The sequence below is a fragment of the Atractosteus spatula genome, chromosome 12 (genome assembly GCF_055471065.1).
Source record: "Atractosteus spatula isolate fAtrSpa1 chromosome 12, fAtrSpa1.hap1, whole genome shotgun sequence".
Classification (NCBI taxonomy): Eukaryota; Metazoa; Chordata; class Actinopteri; order Semionotiformes; family Lepisosteidae; genus Atractosteus; species Atractosteus spatula.
This window is the reverse complement of record NC_142717.1, coordinates 9,794,261-9,812,669: the sequence shown is the minus strand read 5'-3', so window position 1 is coordinate 9,812,669 and position 18,409 is coordinate 9,794,261. Positions and strand designations below refer to the sequence as shown.

At 36.7% G+C, this 18,409-nt stretch overlaps 1 protein-coding gene across 1 annotated transcript in view; it reads left to right on the top strand.

Annotated features, from left to right (window-relative positions):
* Window positions 1-18,409, top strand: part of trappc9 (trafficking protein particle complex subunit 9) — a 507,339-nt gene that overhangs the window by 269,577 nt on the left and 219,353 nt on the right. Inside the window, exon 20 of the mRNA XM_088929735.1 lies at window positions 11,881-12,034. Coding sequence (XP_088785861.1) covers window positions 11,881-12,034 — 154 coding nt within the window. The remainder of the gene's footprint in view (window positions 1-11,880; window positions 12,035-18,409) is intronic.

Here is an 18,409-nt window from a genome sequence, read left to right as displayed (position 1 = left end):
CAGACTTTGACAGTTCCTATTTTAACTGCATAAGAGTTTATTTTTCTTTCTAAATTTCATGGTCCCTTTTTTAGTCTTGGGTACTTGTGTTCTCTATCCATTTCATTGTCATTTCTCAAACTTGATGTTGTCCTCATTGCTGTCAGTACACTGAGGACTAGTGACTGAGCTGTGTGTATAGTTTGTGTGTGATGGAAATGGCTTTTCTTATTATCCATCCCTAACAAATGCAGGCTGTTGCTATAGCAATGGATTCTTAAAAACCTTCCACATTGTGTTTGCAAAGACAAAGGTCATTGCAGTTATTGCAAGCCCATAATAAGGTGTGCTTTCTACTTACTTTTTTACCGGAGAGACAACATCACTTGGAGATATTCTCACATCAGTACAGAACACATCTGAGTTTGTGTACATCCTGGTGGATAGACATGGTAACAGAGAAAGAGAGAATTGTGTGTGACTGTGTGTTTGTATACAGTATGCATTCACAGATTCCTGTTTCTCCACCCCCTCCTCCCGTCCGTTCCAGTGCAGATAGTATTGAAGTGTAAAGTGTCCCTTATTGGCACTGAAGCTGTCACCTAGCAAGCTAAAAGGGTAAGAAAAGATGGGTGATGAGCAAATCAGTAAATATCTAACTGTAGTAAGGTACAGAGTTTTTATTTGTGAAAGGTCACTCTACTCAATAAAAACACTAATGTGACATTTCCCAGGACCTTTTTAAACCTTCTTCCTTCTCAGCTCGATTCCTGTGACACAATGATATTAAGTGTCATTGATAGTGACATCTGTCAGTTTAAGTTGGAAGCTACATGTTCCCTCTGGTCTTAGTGCTATTGAGAGAATATACTGTACCTGTGAGTCTTTTAGTTTAGTCTGTGTAAAATTTTTAATTTTCTTTAAAGAGAACACTTATTGTAGCTTTTAGACATTGAATCAGCAGAAGCTAAGTATACTGTAAGTCATACCTTATTTAAAACAAATCCTACTTCAATTGCAACACCTACTTGAATGTAATTTTATGTTTCACCACAAACAACCCTTTGTAGGTTAATGAAATGCAGTTTATTTTCCAGAAAGCAAAATGTCTGGTGTTTCAGATACTGTATATTCTTCCGACGTTTTAACTACCATGAGCATGTGTATCGTGTAATTGCAAATATTTAACTGTTATATGTGCCTTTTCCGTATTAGAAGAAATAAATTTCAAGCAAAAAACTGTATTGCATATATAAAAACTCTTTATTATAGGTTTTGAAGATTCAAAGATTTTTAAAGGTTCCTCTCAATCCATTCCTAAGGTAACTCTAAAAGTAGGTACCTTCTCACAGGGCTTACTGATGCTCTTCTTTGCATAGCAAGAATGTGTGCTGTTTGTAACTCATTAGGCTTAAACAACCATCACCAGGATAAATTATTGAGACATACAGTACTTTAACACGGGTTTATAGTATAAAGAATGTTGCAATTTTAGTTTTCTCCCAGTTATTGTCAGAGAAAAATGCTGATCCTATTTAATTGTAGGCTTGCCTGTCTCTCATCACTGATTATCATATCATCAGTTGTTCGTTTTTACAAAATATTGTTACATTTGAGAGATCAACCATGATATTCTCAACAGAGCAAACTTGTTTCTCTAAAATGTTATCTTTTACTTTGTAATAGAAAATAATTGGGTTAATTTATCACAGTGTGTTGCTGAATATTAGCTTTAGTACTGTTTTTTGCCTTTTCAACATGCTTTCATATTCAGATGAGTAAATGCCATAAAACATAATGAAACCAAATACAACAGACCTCTCTTTGATTAGACACTAAATTAACAAAAGAGATTTCATGAACAGTATCCCAGAAAACAAAATATATAAAGTATTCTATAGTAAGAGTGAGATGGATTTTAGTTGAATGTGTTTATAGTTTCTTTAGATACAGTATAAAGACAATGCCGGTAAATTGTTTTACGTTTTGCCTTTTATTTCCAAGTTACAAAATGCTGATGTGTAGAAAACCTTTGTGCATATTAGTTTGAGAGCGGAGAAGAGAGATGTAATTTGCAGTGTCTTGCATGCATCCTGAGACGCCTGTGCCATGTTATTTGCATGACGGATTCTTCCCACGTCTTACCTGTCAGGAACCACATCTGGTCCCCTCAGTGATCATAAGCTCAGTCAGTACTGAGTTGGAGACACTTTTCTGCTCCATTTCACGAGCACTGTCCTTCCAGCTGGGATTGTCTAGATCATAAGGAACTCTTCCTGCATCGGCTTTTTCCCCATGTGCATCCTTTTCATGCCGGCGTCCATCTCACTGGTTTGACAAGCTTCCTTACTGATGGAAATACAGCTCTGTACTTGCTGCCAACACAAATTAGCCCATTTTCTTGAACAGAATTGAATACGCTTCAATTTGTTGTGTGTTGTGTTTTTGAGATGAAGGCTTAGTAGAGAGAGTTACCTGTCCATAAATTGTATCAGATCTCTAGGCTTGGAAAGTTTCACATTGACTGAAGTCGTCTGCCCCATCGCTATTGTGGGTTTGTGTAGATAAAAGACACCAGTGAGTGTTGCAGCTTTTGGCACTTCTGGCTGTTGAGGGATTTATTGTCTTTCATTACAGAGAGCATTATTGTCTCTCCCTTTTGTGGTTTTGACATGTTTTCCAACATTACTGTAGAGTTTGGGTGAAAAGCATTTGTAGAGCTTTTTTTCGCATTTTGATCAGTCAGGAGAAAGAAGGTTGCAAAGAAAAGCCCTCTATGGTAATTGCTTTGGAAAACAACTCTCATTATGATCAAATCTTACAGCTGTTGGATGGTAAGAAATGTAGTTTAAGACACATAAAAACGGTACCGTTATTAACGGAATTCCTGGAGGATGATGTTCTTGTATCAAACATTATTATTCACCCAGGTGAAGTTGAAATCCATAATTTATGATTATTTTCCCTTATCAACAAATGCATACAATGTATACAAAGTTTTCATTAAGTGTATGTACAAAATAACCAACAATGATGTACAGTATGTGTAAGTACAATAAAATAATTAGACCTAGCACAGTAAAGCTAAAAGTGCACAAAACGAGGAAAAGATGAAATACAGTAGTAAGAGCTAAAAATAGCAACCATGTATTGATATATATCAAGCAACAATGTGAACTCTCCATTCATCTTGTGGTCTAGGTTATAAATCTGCAACCTTTTAGTGTGACAGCCCAGAGCTGTAAGATGTCCTGGTATACTAAAAGAAAGGCACTAGTGATTTTTTATTTACAGTACTTTATGTATCTTTCTCATTTAAGATGGTTCTCTTGTCATTTTTGGCATTGTTCTTCTTTGAAACATGAGCAACTGGAAGCATGTAGGAGTCAGTAACTTAATGCTTTGTTCAAGTTTTTAAATTCACAGTATGCCACTGTATCACATCTAAGCAGTTGGCACTTTTTTGACCAAAGGGTCAATATAGCTGGAGCAAACTAACCCAGTCATGTTGTCAAAACTTCTCCACAAGAAAACACCCAAATGAGATCCTCAGATCATTAAGCTAGTAGCAAATAATCAAGCTAAATGGCCTCTGATCATATTAAAATAATTAAGATCAATTCTCTTGTCAATGTGTACATTACCTGAGAAGGATGATGTTGAATGTTCTATTTTTGAGAGTTAATCAGCATTAGAGAGTGCAGTCTTATAATTCCTTAGCACTGTTTTTACAGCCACTTTCATTTGGGTTCTTTATCATCTTTCCACAGTAAACCTTTCTGATAAAGGGCCTCGCGCCACATTTTGCATGATCCTGATCATTCCGAAACCAGCAGGCTGCCAAGCTGTTTCTCCCAGATTTTAGCAATGAATTTAAAAATAAATCCCTATTCCCTTACGCCCAGACAGTCTAAATCTGTACCCTTTTCCTTTCAGCAGCACTTACAGATCTGTTTGCATTGAAGCCTGACGGTGTAAGAAGCCAGACTCAGAGTTCAGAAGCTGTTGCTACAGAAGGTTACCAGAGTCAGCCGCAGTCTAAAAATAGACTCCTGATGAAGGAGACTGCATTTTAAACATTTTTCTCTTCTCTGCCAGCCGCTGATCTCAACTGACGAGCAGATGCACGTGAGCTAAAAATAGCTCCTCTGTTGCTCTCTCTCTCTCCCCACTCCTGTTCTGCACTTTCCTTTTTTTTTTCTTCCAAGCTTTTCCCTAGTGCAATAACACAATTACAGGCTGTTAGAGCCAGAGCAAAAGGTTTTGATAAAAATTTCTTCTCCCCGGTGTCTTTTTCCCTAATGGGTTCCTCTGTTCATGCTTGAATTATGGATTCTACAGCGTTGTTTAAAAGAAACAGCAAAAGAAAAAGAAAGCAACTGAGTAATATTACCATTGGGAATAAATGTGACTACAGGAGATGTAATGGATGTAATTGCATTATAAATCATTATTTGTAAATCAACAATTTGCATGCGGATAGACTGATACATGCAGTCTTTTTTTAGAAATCGCTGCTGAGAACTACAACTGCTTTTTTTAATTAAAAAAACACCAAATGTGAATTTTACTCAGGATCACGGTATAATTTGACCCCTAATGGCATAAATGATCAGATAATAAGCAAACCTCGTAATCTTTAGGAAAAACAATTGCACTGAAAACGTGTTTTCCTTCTTATTTTGAGTTGTCTTATTTGGAATCGTAATTTAAGGTTTCTGAAGTAATATCCCTGGCTTTCCTTCTTCCCCTCCAGTACTGCCAGGCAGGCCTCCTCAAAGGACCTCTTTAAAGCTTTTGATATTGATTAGTTTCAAACACCATTGTTCAATAGAATGACATTTTGTTCCTTAACCTCTGGGTCCACGTAGTATTATAGAGTGAGACGACGTTTGTGGAGAGTAAACGCCTTTTTTCAGTCTCATGTTTAGAAGCAAATGTGACCTTATTTTCTGCATGCAAGCCTCATACTTTTCATGCATATAAAAATGTATATTCATTCTGGAAATTGTTTATAAAAAAGCTCTTGTTTGAATAACAATAGTTAAAATAAAAAGATTTAGCAGAGTTTATTTACCAATTTTGTCCCAATGCAATCAGTTTTCACAGCTATTATATTTTTTATTTGCATTTGTTTTTTTGAAAGCGGGAAATGAATGGGTAACATTTTTGCAAGTGGCAGCCCAGCCAGCCATTTCCTGGGTATAATGTTACAGTGCGGGGTGCAATAGCAGACTGTGGTGTTCTTCTCCTTAACCACATCTGCAAAAAACAAAGAATCCAGCTGAAGTGAGTACGCCGGTAAATGTCAGAGCTGGAGACAGAGGGGTTGTGCGGGGTTAAGCAGATGCTCCGTTTTGAGGAGGGGGTTGACACAGTCTGTCAGCAGGGGCGCTGTTGTCTTACTGCTGCATGCACCACACGGAGACAGCAAACCCCCCCCCTCCCTCCGCCCCACCATGGGCTCTGTGTCACACTGCCAGACTCAGCCGACTCTGTGCGCACCTTTCAGGCCCTGATCCAAAGACCGCATGTCTGCAGAGCTGTGGGATCACTTCCAGTTCCTCCCTTTCTGTATGGCTTGTATGTGTTTTCCTTTCTTCTAGCTGTCAAACAATAAGAAATCTGTAGTGTTTGGGGCTTCATAAGAGTGCTCTTCTGTTTCCTTTCCTGACTTACACTTAAGCATTTAAGGACAATGAAAACAAAAAACCCACACTGAAAGATTTCCTACCTTTTTCTTCCTCTTCTTGGAAGTAGAATGAGCCTACACCTTAGTGTTTAGTGTTTTAATAACTGAGAATTGTTCTTGTGTGCTGAAAATCTTATTCTTAGCTTGTTGTTCATAGATATCTGAACACTTTATTATTACAGTATGATTACGATGTGTAATCACACACATGCTTGGCTTTTGGAAGCTCAGTGTAAATTCAGAAGACCTACATACATCCAAAATCAGCAGTAGCTCATAGTGAGAGAAACAGGAAGAGAGTTTAATTTAGTTTTTGGATTCTTTTATATTTCTGTTTACATAGCGCTAAAGTAAAAATGGAGCTCTGAGGTAATGAGGCTCCTTGTGTTTCCTGAGTTATGTAGGCTTCTAAATATTTTTTGTAAAACCGATTTAAATTGGTAGTGTTCATGTATTTCATATGCATTCTCTGTAAAATATCATTTGTATCTTTTATAAGATTTTGCATTACAAATAGCTCTGTATCTTTCCTTTTTTGTGTTTAGTGAGAGCCACCCTGTACAATATACTGTATAAATATTTTCTCTTTCAAAAATCTGATCCAGGAATATACAGTAGTTACAGTATAGGAACTAGAAGGATTCAGCACAATGGATTGCATAACAAGACTTTAAACACTGCTCTACAGTATAATGAATATATGTATGCTTTTTTGTTTTTTGTTACAATATACTATTTTTTTCAAAAGGTAAAATGCATATCAGATAAAAATAAAACAATACAGCTTCTTAAAAATCCTACATGTTTAAGCCCTGCCAGCAGTATCACCCCAAAAAAATTAAAATCAACATATGTACATTTTTTTTTCATTATATTGTGAGGCAGATGGGTAAAAACCAAAGAGGTCATTCTGTCAATTTGGCAGGTACTATTATAATCATCTGTTTTTAATTATTACCATGATAATGATGTTAATTTTGTATTCTGTGGTGCATATCTCAGCAGCTCTCCAGACGTTATTACCTTGAGTTAGATACTTTAAAAAGAAAAAAAAAAGATTAATGTTTAGAGAGCTTTAGAGAGCTACACTAAGTACGGGTGCATAAATCAATTGCTGTTCGTAAGCTACCCTACTCATTGCCTTTCTACATCAGACAGATAACTGAGTCACTACCTCAGACTGTCCTGAGCCACTGAATTCTGAGCTTTTGGGTGAAAACAGTTCAATAAGGGCCCGGCAGGTGACTTTAAAGTGGCGTGTGTGACAGAACAGAATCAATGGAGGAGCTGGTGTCAAGCTTGGGAAAGTCCCGCAGATTCAGCACGGCCCCGGTTAGACGAGAATATGAGGAGGGATGGAGGAAGGAGAGCCAGTACTGCTTCCATTTTCCCTCTTGCTTCCCGGCGCTGTGTTCCTAGGTCAGTGAGGACAAGGTGGCGATTATCCGCTTTGTCTGTTCTTCAGGACAGTGGTGCCTCGGGGGAATTTTCCACTTCATGTGTGGGGATTAAGGCTGTAAAACCTCTGCTGCAGGCCTAGATTGCTGCGTGAATGAACGCAGCCAGTGATTAAAAGATGGTTAATAGACCAGATTAGCTCCCTGTTCCGGCTAAATCCCTCAAAGATGCTGGGGTCTTGCAATTCACAGAATCTGAATCAGCCTTTTAACCCTTTCCTCCTTAATGAGGATACCTACCTGACAACTTTAATACGCCAAATTAACCGATTTCGTATTTTCTGGGAGAGGTACAGGCCCATCCGAGAGCAGCAAAAGCGACTACTTGATAAAGGGTCTAGGAGGAGGGACCCACTCCAGGCAATATTTCTTATTCATGCTGTAATGCAGCTGCCCCTAGTGTACAATTTTGCCTGTCACTAATACCGCAGTTTTTCCATCACTGATGAACAAAGTAGAATGAAAACAATAGAAAAGAAAAAAAAATAGGAGTTCAAATCACATGGAAAGAAATAGGATATAACCAAATTGGAAGGGTGGTCAAGATGTCAGAATATGTGGTAGGCATCCTGTCAGTGCAGATGATTAATGGAGTATATTCTGAACTTATTTAGAATTTAATTACACTTTTTAACAGATTTTCAGCAATGAGAAATCAGCCTGGGGAACATGCATGTCATGCTCAGTACAAAGCAAAAACAAGATAAGATAAAATATTTGAAAAACCCAGGACCTGTATTAAACAGCCTAGCCTCTATTTTATTAATCTTGGATTGCTTCACAGAGACCGGTCTTCAGTTTATTTGGCTATGAAGCAGACTTTTAACGCATTAGCATTTGGCATGTTAAGCTTTACAGATTGTTTTTTTTTTCACCGATATGCCCAGTAGTGCCATAACCCTTCAGTTTTTGAAGGATGTCAGTTTCACATAATATGTTCTTATTACAGCATTTAAACTCTAAGGTTTGTGTTTCTTTGTTGCTAGATGTTAAAGATAACCTGGATTATCTCCAGGTATATAAGATTACCTTGATACACCTGATTACACAGTATCTTTTTCTATTGAAGAGGTAGGTTGATAGATTTTTAGCATTCATCAGGCTAGATTTATTGGATATGTAATATTAGAAACGGTAGAAGATGTAGTTGGAGGTTTTGAAATGCACTTGTAAGCGACCACCAATATGGCTGTTTACATTAAGAGTTCATTCCTGGCCAATGTGGTGCTTTTTCTGCTTTATTTTAAGTTATGCCTTCTAATAGTGTGCTAAGTCACTTCACATGGCATGCGTGGTCTTTTCTAAATGGCCTTTATGACTAAGTTATTTGGATGAAGGTCTTGTGTGTTTTAGCATGATCCTGGTATATTACAGTCTACTCTTTTTATATTTTAAAACATAGTGCATAGGAACAGAAACCTTTCATTCTCTTTGTACAGAGCCTTGATTATTGTTTAATTTCTGCTCCTCTTTGTTGTTAGGGCCTGTTAAATGATAATTTAACAATTTTTGCTTTGAGCTTTCCTCAAGGGTAATCTGGAGTGCCTGAAACAGGACTGCGTACAAAAAACACAGGCCTCAGTGTTTTGTTTTCCACATCCTTAACATGCAGTGTGCCACTGCCTTTTATATTTTTTGCATATTGCATCAAAGGTAGAAACCAGACAAAGCTGGAGAGAATTAGCCCTCCGCATTTGCGAGCACACGGCTTTATAATTCATTTACAAAACAAAATGATACTTTACATCAAAGAAATGGGGCTCCGCATCTTAATTAGCTGAGACGCTTCCCAGCTGAATTCCCATTCTTTCCTCCCCCCCCCCATTGAGTTTTTTTCAAGGTGTAGAGGGGATGGACATCTTTAATCTTAATGAAGCTTGGCTTTTTCCTGCTCTCTTTATAGATGCTTAGAAAGTGTAATTGGAAACAAGGTAGTTCAACCAGGAAAATAACATTATAGGATCAGATGAAGTCATGCATAGCTTTTTCAGGTGGTTTTAATGCCAGCTGACAAGGGTTTGTGTACAACACAGTCAAATAAGGCAGGTGTGTGGGATGTATCTGCACAGTAGGTACTGTATCTCACCGACAGCTCTTTGCATGCCAATGAAAATGATACAACTGTGGAACTTAAATAAAGCTATCTCCTATGCCAAAAAAGAAGAGGAGACATTTTTTTATTTACTACGAAGCATTGTTTTTGCACTGTTTCTTCATTCATGTTAAGGAAGAGAGTAATTGAGATGTTGTATTTAGATATTTTCCTTGGAAAATTTATTTTCATACTTAACATTGTGACTGAATAATCATAGTAACCACTGCAGTGTTTACCAAATTGAAGTACACAGGTAACATTATCTACAGGTGTTTTTTTAGGTTGTACAGTAAATCGAAGACAGCAAGCTGAACATTTGAATGAAACATCACTCATATGATGTTGGATTCACATGCTGGTGATTTAAACAATAGCTTGTTGTTTAATCTGTTTTCATGTTTTCAGTAAGATGAGGTCTCAAGCAAGGTTGAAGAAGAAACATAAGAAAAAAGTATGGGAATGCATAATTACTAAACACAGCATGTGGAAAAAGCTTATTCTTTAATGAGTAAGTCTGCATGATTGCTGAATTAGCAAGTGCCTTTATCATAGAGGCTGTTGAAGTCAATTTAGTTTGCACTTAGGAGGTGATGTACTGTATGGAAGGAAACTGTTTCATACCCATGATAGTTTTGCACAACCAGCTTGTTTCAAAAGAAATGTGAGGTCATCTCATGTTTATCTTGACGGAGAACCATTTCAATTCCTCTTAGCTGCAAGACCTAATGAATATTACAGTAGACCTTTCCTGCTATACCAGAGCATTTGAAAAATGGAATGTCCCCAGGCACCAAAGATGATGACTTTTCAAAGCCCAGGAAAGTCCACTGCTATCTGCTCTTTGTTAAGGAACGTACTTATTGAAACTATCTCTCTTCTAAAACAAATTAAAAGTCGCAGGCAACCAGGAGTGACTACAGTGTTTGTACATTCAAATCCTGCCTGAGAAATTAGTTTAATTACAAACACAGCATAGGTGAAATCTCTGAACTTTACCTCTAATTAAATGAAAGCTTGTGCACATCCTGTGTGATAAGAACCTGCTGCAGTGTCTATAATCCCTTGACTTTTTAACTCAAGAGAGGGCTGTCTCTTGACATGCTCTTCTTCATGCTGCGGGCAAATGCTTTTTTAGTTAACTTCAATTTGTTTTCATTTGATATGATTAGTGACTTCTCTCCTGCGTTATATAATTGCTATTGATGGGATTATTGTTCTTGCTCCCAGGCTGCCACTTATCTGTTGTGTAAAGATCTGCTTGCTGTCTTGTCTACAGTGAACATTATTTGATTACATCTTTTTCTTTTTTTTTTTTCTTGTTTTACAAAAGAGTGCTTTGCAAATAACCTGTTTATCTCAGTGGAAGGCATCGGAAGGGATATTAGCTTTGTTACTATTGTACAAGTGGCAGTTTAGTTAAGCAGACATTTTTGTGTCTGTGAGTTTCCCCTGCAAGTGGCAGTAATTTGAAAGAGAAGCGCACACACATCATTTAAATGGTTCTTATGATCACATTTGGATTGTGAATGGAAATTTTTACGAAGTACTCTATTTTATAAATATGCTTTTTTGTTACTTATTAAGTTACTCTATTTCACATTTTAGTGTCATCAGACTGCCATACTATACATGCAGTGGAAAAGTTCTTTAACAATTGTCGTTTAATTTCGCTTGGGTTTTGGATTATGGGATGCAAAGAAAAAGAACCTAATAAAGGAGCTTGGATTTATAGTATGTTCTTAAATGGAAATATATGACAGCATTTTGTTAAAAGTGCGATTTGTTTTATTTTTCTCCACGACAGCATGCTGGCCTGAAAGTTGAAGGATCAGTGGATTTATACCAGTCACCTCTGCAGTCACACATGGCCACCTTGCTGCTATTTATATCTTCTTTGCATCATCATACCTTTCCTGGAATGTAGTACAGAGAGCAGTTGTGCTGTAATTGGCTCTAACACAGCAGTGTGCCACACAGAAAACAGCAGTGTGCAGGGCGAAATCAAATCTCAGTGCTCCACACTCCACCCTTCTGGGAAGCATACTGCTCTCTAACTGCGGTCATTAACCTGTAACATCTCACAGTCAGAGACATTTATTGCAACTAGATGGAGTGTCACTTCAATATTTCAGAACTGACACTTCTCGATAATCGTGACAGACACACATAAAGTACATAGAAAATTAGCTAGATTTGTTTCATAACAGGTAGCGTTTTGATGTTTTCTTACAGTAAACTGCCATTTACATCTTACGATCTTACATCTTACCTATAATCTGTGTCCTGCAAAAATCACGTCTTTGTGAATTTATTGCACAATACAATTGTAGCAAATAGTAAATAACAAGTTGAAACAATAGAAAATATTTGATTGTGTCTTGTATTGCTGCCAGGATAACCTATTTTCTCTTCAGTGACTGACTCCCATACTATAAGTGAGAAAGTAAATTATCTGAACAACACTCCCTTTGTGCAAAAAGAAATAAAGCCATGAACTCATTAAAAGGAAAACGGTGTGTTAACCTGGTGAAATAGTATTGTCAAACTTCCAAAGCTGACTTCAAGGACATTATAAGGAGCTACGCCATTAAAACTATCTTGAATCTTGTCCTGCTTCAGACTAACCACTTGTACTGTATTTTTGTCTGATTTTGTAGGATGGCGATTCAGGTGAACAAGTTTGATTTTGAGAGTCTTCCTGAGCCTGGTGATGAGAGAGCCCAGTTTACTAACCTGAAGCAGCTGGAGGAAGAGAGACAGCAGGCCAGGGGGTACGAGATCAACAGTAAGCTGGACATCTGCTGGAATATCATATCCTTTTCCTATACTTCTCCTTGGGGTTGCCTGCTGTCACGCTTTTGGATACGTGGTGCTTAAATCAGCTTTGTGTGGGGTTAAAGTAATTCAAACAGGGTTCCATTGAAAGCACTGTAATAGGTTGTAATGCGTTGTAATGATACTTGTTGATGGGTAGGATTCTGTTTCCCAGACACACTTAGTATCTGCTCCAAGGAAAACTGTCACTAAGTAGCAAGTTTGGAAGTTTGTTACCGATGCATACGTTACTACTTGATCTTATTCCAACAACATTAAAAGAAGTATTACGTTTAAATGTGGAAGACAAACATGGTTGTGTGCTTTAAATCTGTGATTGAAAAATAACATTTTTAACAAAACAAATTAACATTTTTTAGTAACTTTCTATTTTAAAATTGGACTTTACAAGATGGATATACAGTGGAAATCATTATACAATGATTTATATTGTAGAGAAAATTGCAGATTAAAAATATTAAGTTTAAGATGTTTTAAAGCCAACTAAATCTACAGTAAGTTACAGTACCTGCCTGAGAGTCATGAAAAGGATAGATTCTGTGATAGAATCTGTCTAATCTAATTGTTGCACTTTACTTCATAGAGTTGCATGTTAAAGATTTGGTAGGATGTCCTTCAAATGGAACACGTTCTCAGTTTATGTATTCTTTATAATAAGATGTGTTTTTATGATGGCGTTGTACAGGATTATTTACCTTGTTTAAAATTTGAAGAAAGGAATTTAAATTAGAATATGCCTAGATAATTTAGAGTGATGGTGACAAATTACCTTCATTCACAGGTATGTTAGTACTTTTAAAGTTTTTAGCTGTTGGTATTAGGGTTCATTCTATAGTGGAGAATCAGTGGACCTCTGGCCAGGTCCTGCCCATTTCTTAATACCATCTTGCCTGTCGGGAGCATTTGGAAAAAACATACTCCAAATGTTTTTTTTAAATAAAAATAATGCATACGTTGTTACATTCAGGTGTGTTGATGGTGCAGTGTAGGGTAATGTTGGAAAGGACGTAAGTGACTGATTTTCTGATAAGGTGTGTATGGTGTCAATTCCTCCATTTCTCCAGATATGTCTCAAGTCATTTTATACTTGTTGAAGTTCTAGTTTGCATGGCTATTTAATAAGAAAAAGGTTTTTCAATTCTAAGCTTTTAAAGTATAAGGTATACTGTTTACTGCAAGCAAAGTGCAATATTCTTTGAAGAAAAATTGACAAATTATGTTTTGTGAGGATGAAATGCCTGTCCATTTGCCTGATTTGTGGAGAAATGATTTTTGACAAGAAACATCTAATATAGAAAGAAAAAATAAATCGAAGAATTGTTAGGAGATCTCCATTTAGACCAAAATAAGGAACCTATGATGAATTTATGCAGCGGGAGCTTCTCAGAAGATCATAAAAGGAGATAGTGTTACACCATCCATTAATTGTAGAGAGAACTTATTGGATCACAAGAAAATCTTGGCCTTACTCAGAAAGAGAATTTGTAAGGGGTGTACATTATTACTACCATCCCTGACTAAATAAAAAATTAGAGTTATTAGAAAGCATAATAAGCTTGCAATTTCTTCTTGGACATCATCAGGTCAAATGAACAAAACGATCTGGTAGTGTCCTAGTATTGAAATGACTAGGAAAGGTTCTACTCCCTAGCTATGAATCAGATGGCAGACCTAACAAATACTGGCCAGCAGGCTATTTTTATGTGCGGGATTACACCTGATTGTGTGATTCAAGAGGATTAGCTTTCTTTTGTATCAATGCTTGGCACGAACAAAGGAGACAATATTTTTGAGAAGGTTACAGTATGTCAGCTGTAAAGAGTCTTCAGTTATTATCTGAAAAATGTCAGTGGTCTTACTATTGATGCGGCGGCAAGTGTGGTGGGGTCTTGAAGGGAATTAGTTGCCCTAAGAAATGGATCACCTTAGCCTTGATCTTGATAAGTTGATGTTGTGTCCTTGACTTTATTGTTTAAGAAAATCTATCTGCAACTGAATAATGTAACGGTGGCAGTAGTATCATGCTTTATTTTTTTATTAGAGAATTAAACATTCATTAGTAGCAAAACAGATGAACGACTTAACTGTAAAATCACAGTATACTGTATATTCTAGAAGGATCCAAGCTAGGGTTATGTTAACAACATGTTGATTTGTTATTTCCTGGAAAATGAAATTTGGCGCAGTGTTGCAGTTTTTGCTAAACCATGTGCCTGTCAATCCAAAATGGTCAGAAATCACAAGCTAAATAGTTTTATTTTTTGCATTGAGAACCAAACAAAACGATGGTTTCGGCCAAACTGTAGTAGTGATTGTAATCCTAACCTGTAAACAGCTCAGAATGTGCTCAACTTATACGTCATTTCAGCAGCAGGTTGCAAAATAAGATGTACTGAAATTTTTTGAATAGATTCACAGCAAATACCTTTTGAAGTACTTTAAAACTGCTACTTCAAATGTTTATGACTAATTTGGAGTCATGGAGTACAGTATCTTGACCTGAACTGAGCTAGGGATAGGGTTGGGGTTTTGACAACACGTATTTTGGGAAGCATTTGAAATGCAGGAAAAGTTTTGTTTTGTAAGTTCCAGGAAGAAGAAATTTGGCCCAATGTTGCAGTTTTTGCAAAGCCTGTCAATCCAAAATGATTCAAAATCAAGTTAGAAAACACTCTTTCTCCATGTTAAAAAACATTTATTGTTTATATTGATAGAAACTGTAGTGGTAACCTGTAAATGGCTCAAACATGCTCAATTCAAAAGCCATTTCAGCAGCAGGTTGCAAAATAAGACGTACTGGAAAATGAAAATTGGTTCACAGCAGATACTGTACCTTTAAAGTCCCTTAAAACTGCCACTTTAAATGTTTCTGACTGATTTGGAGTCATGACGTAACTTTTTCAGTAGTCTTCGAAGCCAAGGTTTTTGATATATGTTATAGAAGGGCCCTAGGTAGGGTTAGGGTTGGGATTTTAACAACACCTGTGGGTTTTGTGATGTTTCTGCTGTGCTTTGGGATGCATTTGCGATGCAGGAAAAGTGTTGTTTTGTTGTTTCCTCGACACAGATACAAGTTTTATCTATAGGAAGAAAACTACAGTAGCTCTTGCATTTATAGGATGTAGTTTCTTTATAATGTGGTGTTGACATATACTGTAGAAGTGAGGGTAACATAAACACAATGAATCGTGATAATCTACATAATTAACAAGCTGCCTCTGGTTCAGTAGGATTGTTTTATTTTTGAGGTGATATTCTTTTTACCTTAGCAAATGAGTTTTTAAATTACAATGTGCAGTATAGGCAATATGATTCCTAAAGAATGTACCGATTGTTCTGGCCATATTCATCCTGATAATATCTACCTAATTTACAGTTGAAGCCCAAATGTACTGTAGCATTTTACTGTAGTATTTGTTCTTCACTTCTTTCAAATTTGAATTCATTCAACGCTAAGTAATGGCAAATGTAACTAAAAAAGGGCAACACGATCAAAAATGTATCAACAAGAGAGTATGCCAGGGACTGTACAAATTTGCTCCAGAATTTCTGTGTTCTTTCAAGATGTCAGAGTGGAAGAACTGGGATTAAACATTTTCTCCATGTTTCCAAGTCTGAGCCGTTGATGTGCTGTATAGTCCTTGGCAACTTTTCTCTGCTGGAATTCTGCATATTCAATGTAAGCGCCAAAGAGTTTCAGATCTTGAGGAAACATATTTTGAAAATTGCTGTTATGTTTGATATGCTGTGAGCAGTTTCTGTCAAGACTTTAGCTTGCCTAGATTGTTGGCTGCATGCCTAATTAACAGTTCTGAATTTGGAAAACCAGTTGTGGGTATAAACACCTACAATTTGTCTATAATTAGACACAAGAAGAAAACGCCATCTCAGTCATCTCTGGTGAGTTTAACATGTTATATTTCTTGCTTTCTAAAAATAATCTAAATTAAGCTCATTTGGTATGTATTGGGTGAATTTATATGTATTTAGCCTGGGGTTGTTTTTCTTCTGGGTCAATGGCCAGTTGTAGAAAAAAAGATTTTTCAACACTGGATTAACATTGCCAATTAGTAGTAATTTCCAAGCCTAGCCATTTCAGAGGTTTTATATATTTTATTATTATTAAAAATAATAGGTTAGCTAAATGATATAATGGTGTAGCAACTTGAAGGTTTGAGAAAAACAAGATTGGTTTCAATCTCATGCCTAAGCAGCTGCAGATTCAAAAACACCATCTAAATATACTATATATGTTCACTGATTGCTTTGAATTGCACTCTGTATACATCACAAGGTTTGACTTGATCCTGTCTAGAGTCACATGTTTTTTCACTTCAGAGGGATCTCGTATTAAGGGCAGTAGTAATTTAGTGTCTAATCTTTTGAAACACACATATTAAGGAATATTTATAACTGACTGCGAAGGTGTAAAATCAAATCACAATTTGCTAAGAAAGCAACAAGGGGAAAATATTTGAATACTCTTTTAATTGTGGTTTTATATCCCTGATGACGACAACCCGTACATCTGAGATTTATTCTGAACTGCCATCTATGGAAAACAATATTACTTCTTTCTCCTTGAGCTGTGCTTTAATGCAAAAGAAACAGATTGGGCTTTTTTTTTTAGGGATTTGAAAAGCCTGAAGTGATCACTGCCACAAATGCAGTGCATCTATGTTTTTGTGCAGTTCGTTGTGGAAGTCAAACCAGCTCTCAGCTAGCATCTGCCATCGACATCTGGATAGTACTCAGGATGAGAGGGCTGTCTGTAATGTGGTGAGAGAGCAGATGAGTTGATAGAGTTGAAGTGGATCGTGCATTCACAAATTTATTGTTAGATATAAAGCACTTCAAGAGAGCAGTTTGGTCTTTGGATGGATGTTAACTAAATAGGGGATCGTTAAATAGTATTTGGATATTGATTTTCTTCTGCATTGTATGTTTTAATGTATACATCTATTTTATAGATAAAAATGAGCAATACTTTAAGAGGGATTTTCCTTTAGCAATATTGAATACATTAGAATGCATTTTGTTGCTAATAAACTGGGAATTATATCTGTTTTCAATCATTTTTCCTACCCTGACACCCAGTAAGTTATACTGTAATTGTGTGTGTGACAGACAGCGCCAGCAGGCCCTCACTATGTACACATTATGACTCCCCATTTCTGATATACTTTGGCTGAGATCTTCCACCACTGCACTAACTTCTTCTTATCGTTGTTATTTTTCTGTTCCAGTCATGGATTGCTGAGTCTAGTGCTCTTCATTTCACTGTTGTTTTATAAAAACTTTTTTCATCAGCTTGTTCATTATTTGTTGTACTGGCAAGTGCTTATCTTGTGTTTTGCTTCAGATGAAAAAAAACAAACTAAGAGAGAACAACAGCCAGGTTGTCTGGACTTTTTGCCTGTGGCTTTCATATTTCTCCAGCACTCCCCTGTGAGATTGCTAGAGGTGGACTGCTGTGTTGCTGTGCATTATGTCTGGTGCTTTTGCACTGCAGTAAGCATCTGTAATCACCCAACCCCGGCTTCCCATTTTTTAAGCTCACTGCATGATAGTGGTGGGGAACAGGCATATTTCTGCTCTTTGTTTGGTTATACTGTATGGTTGTGTTATGTTTCTTGCTTCTCCTTGTTTCTAGAAATTAAGAGATCTGCAGTAGCTACAGTATTAGATAATACAGGCTTTGCAAGAAAACCCACTGTTCCAGCACTCTTGTGTAATTGAGGGCATCTTATTTTTTTAAGTTTTTATCTCTGTATTATGCACCACTGTTCTTTACACAGAATAAAAAGTGAGTTTTAGCTTTATTCTTCTAGATTCCTGTTTAGGTCTCTTGAGTGGCTCAACAGTTGAAGGTATTCACTCCACCCATGTGACTAACCAGCTTTGTCCGGGATTCTTTTGAAGTGATGGAGCACAACTGGTAGAACAAAAAATGGATGTTTATCACTAAAGTAACCTAAAAATAACTGGCAAATCCAATTTCATATTTAAAAATCCTACTTAGCTTATAAAACACCTTATAAAAGGTTATAGTGCTCATTCCTCTTCTTCTCATAAAGACACTGGTTCTGTGATGGGACTGTTAAAATAAAACCATATTGATATACAGTAATTTTGTCACTTGTTGCTGTTGATGGAATACAAAAAACCAATATCTATGATGCAGCACATTGCTGCAAAGTCAGCAACAAATTAGCCTGCAGAAGAAGTCCATATCTGGAACAGCAGGGTAGAGAAGAAACAATTATAGATTCAAACGTGGTTTATTTTAAAAGTAGCTGTCAGGTACTGTAGCAAATGCTATTTTTATTCAGTTGCATAGTTATTGAATTC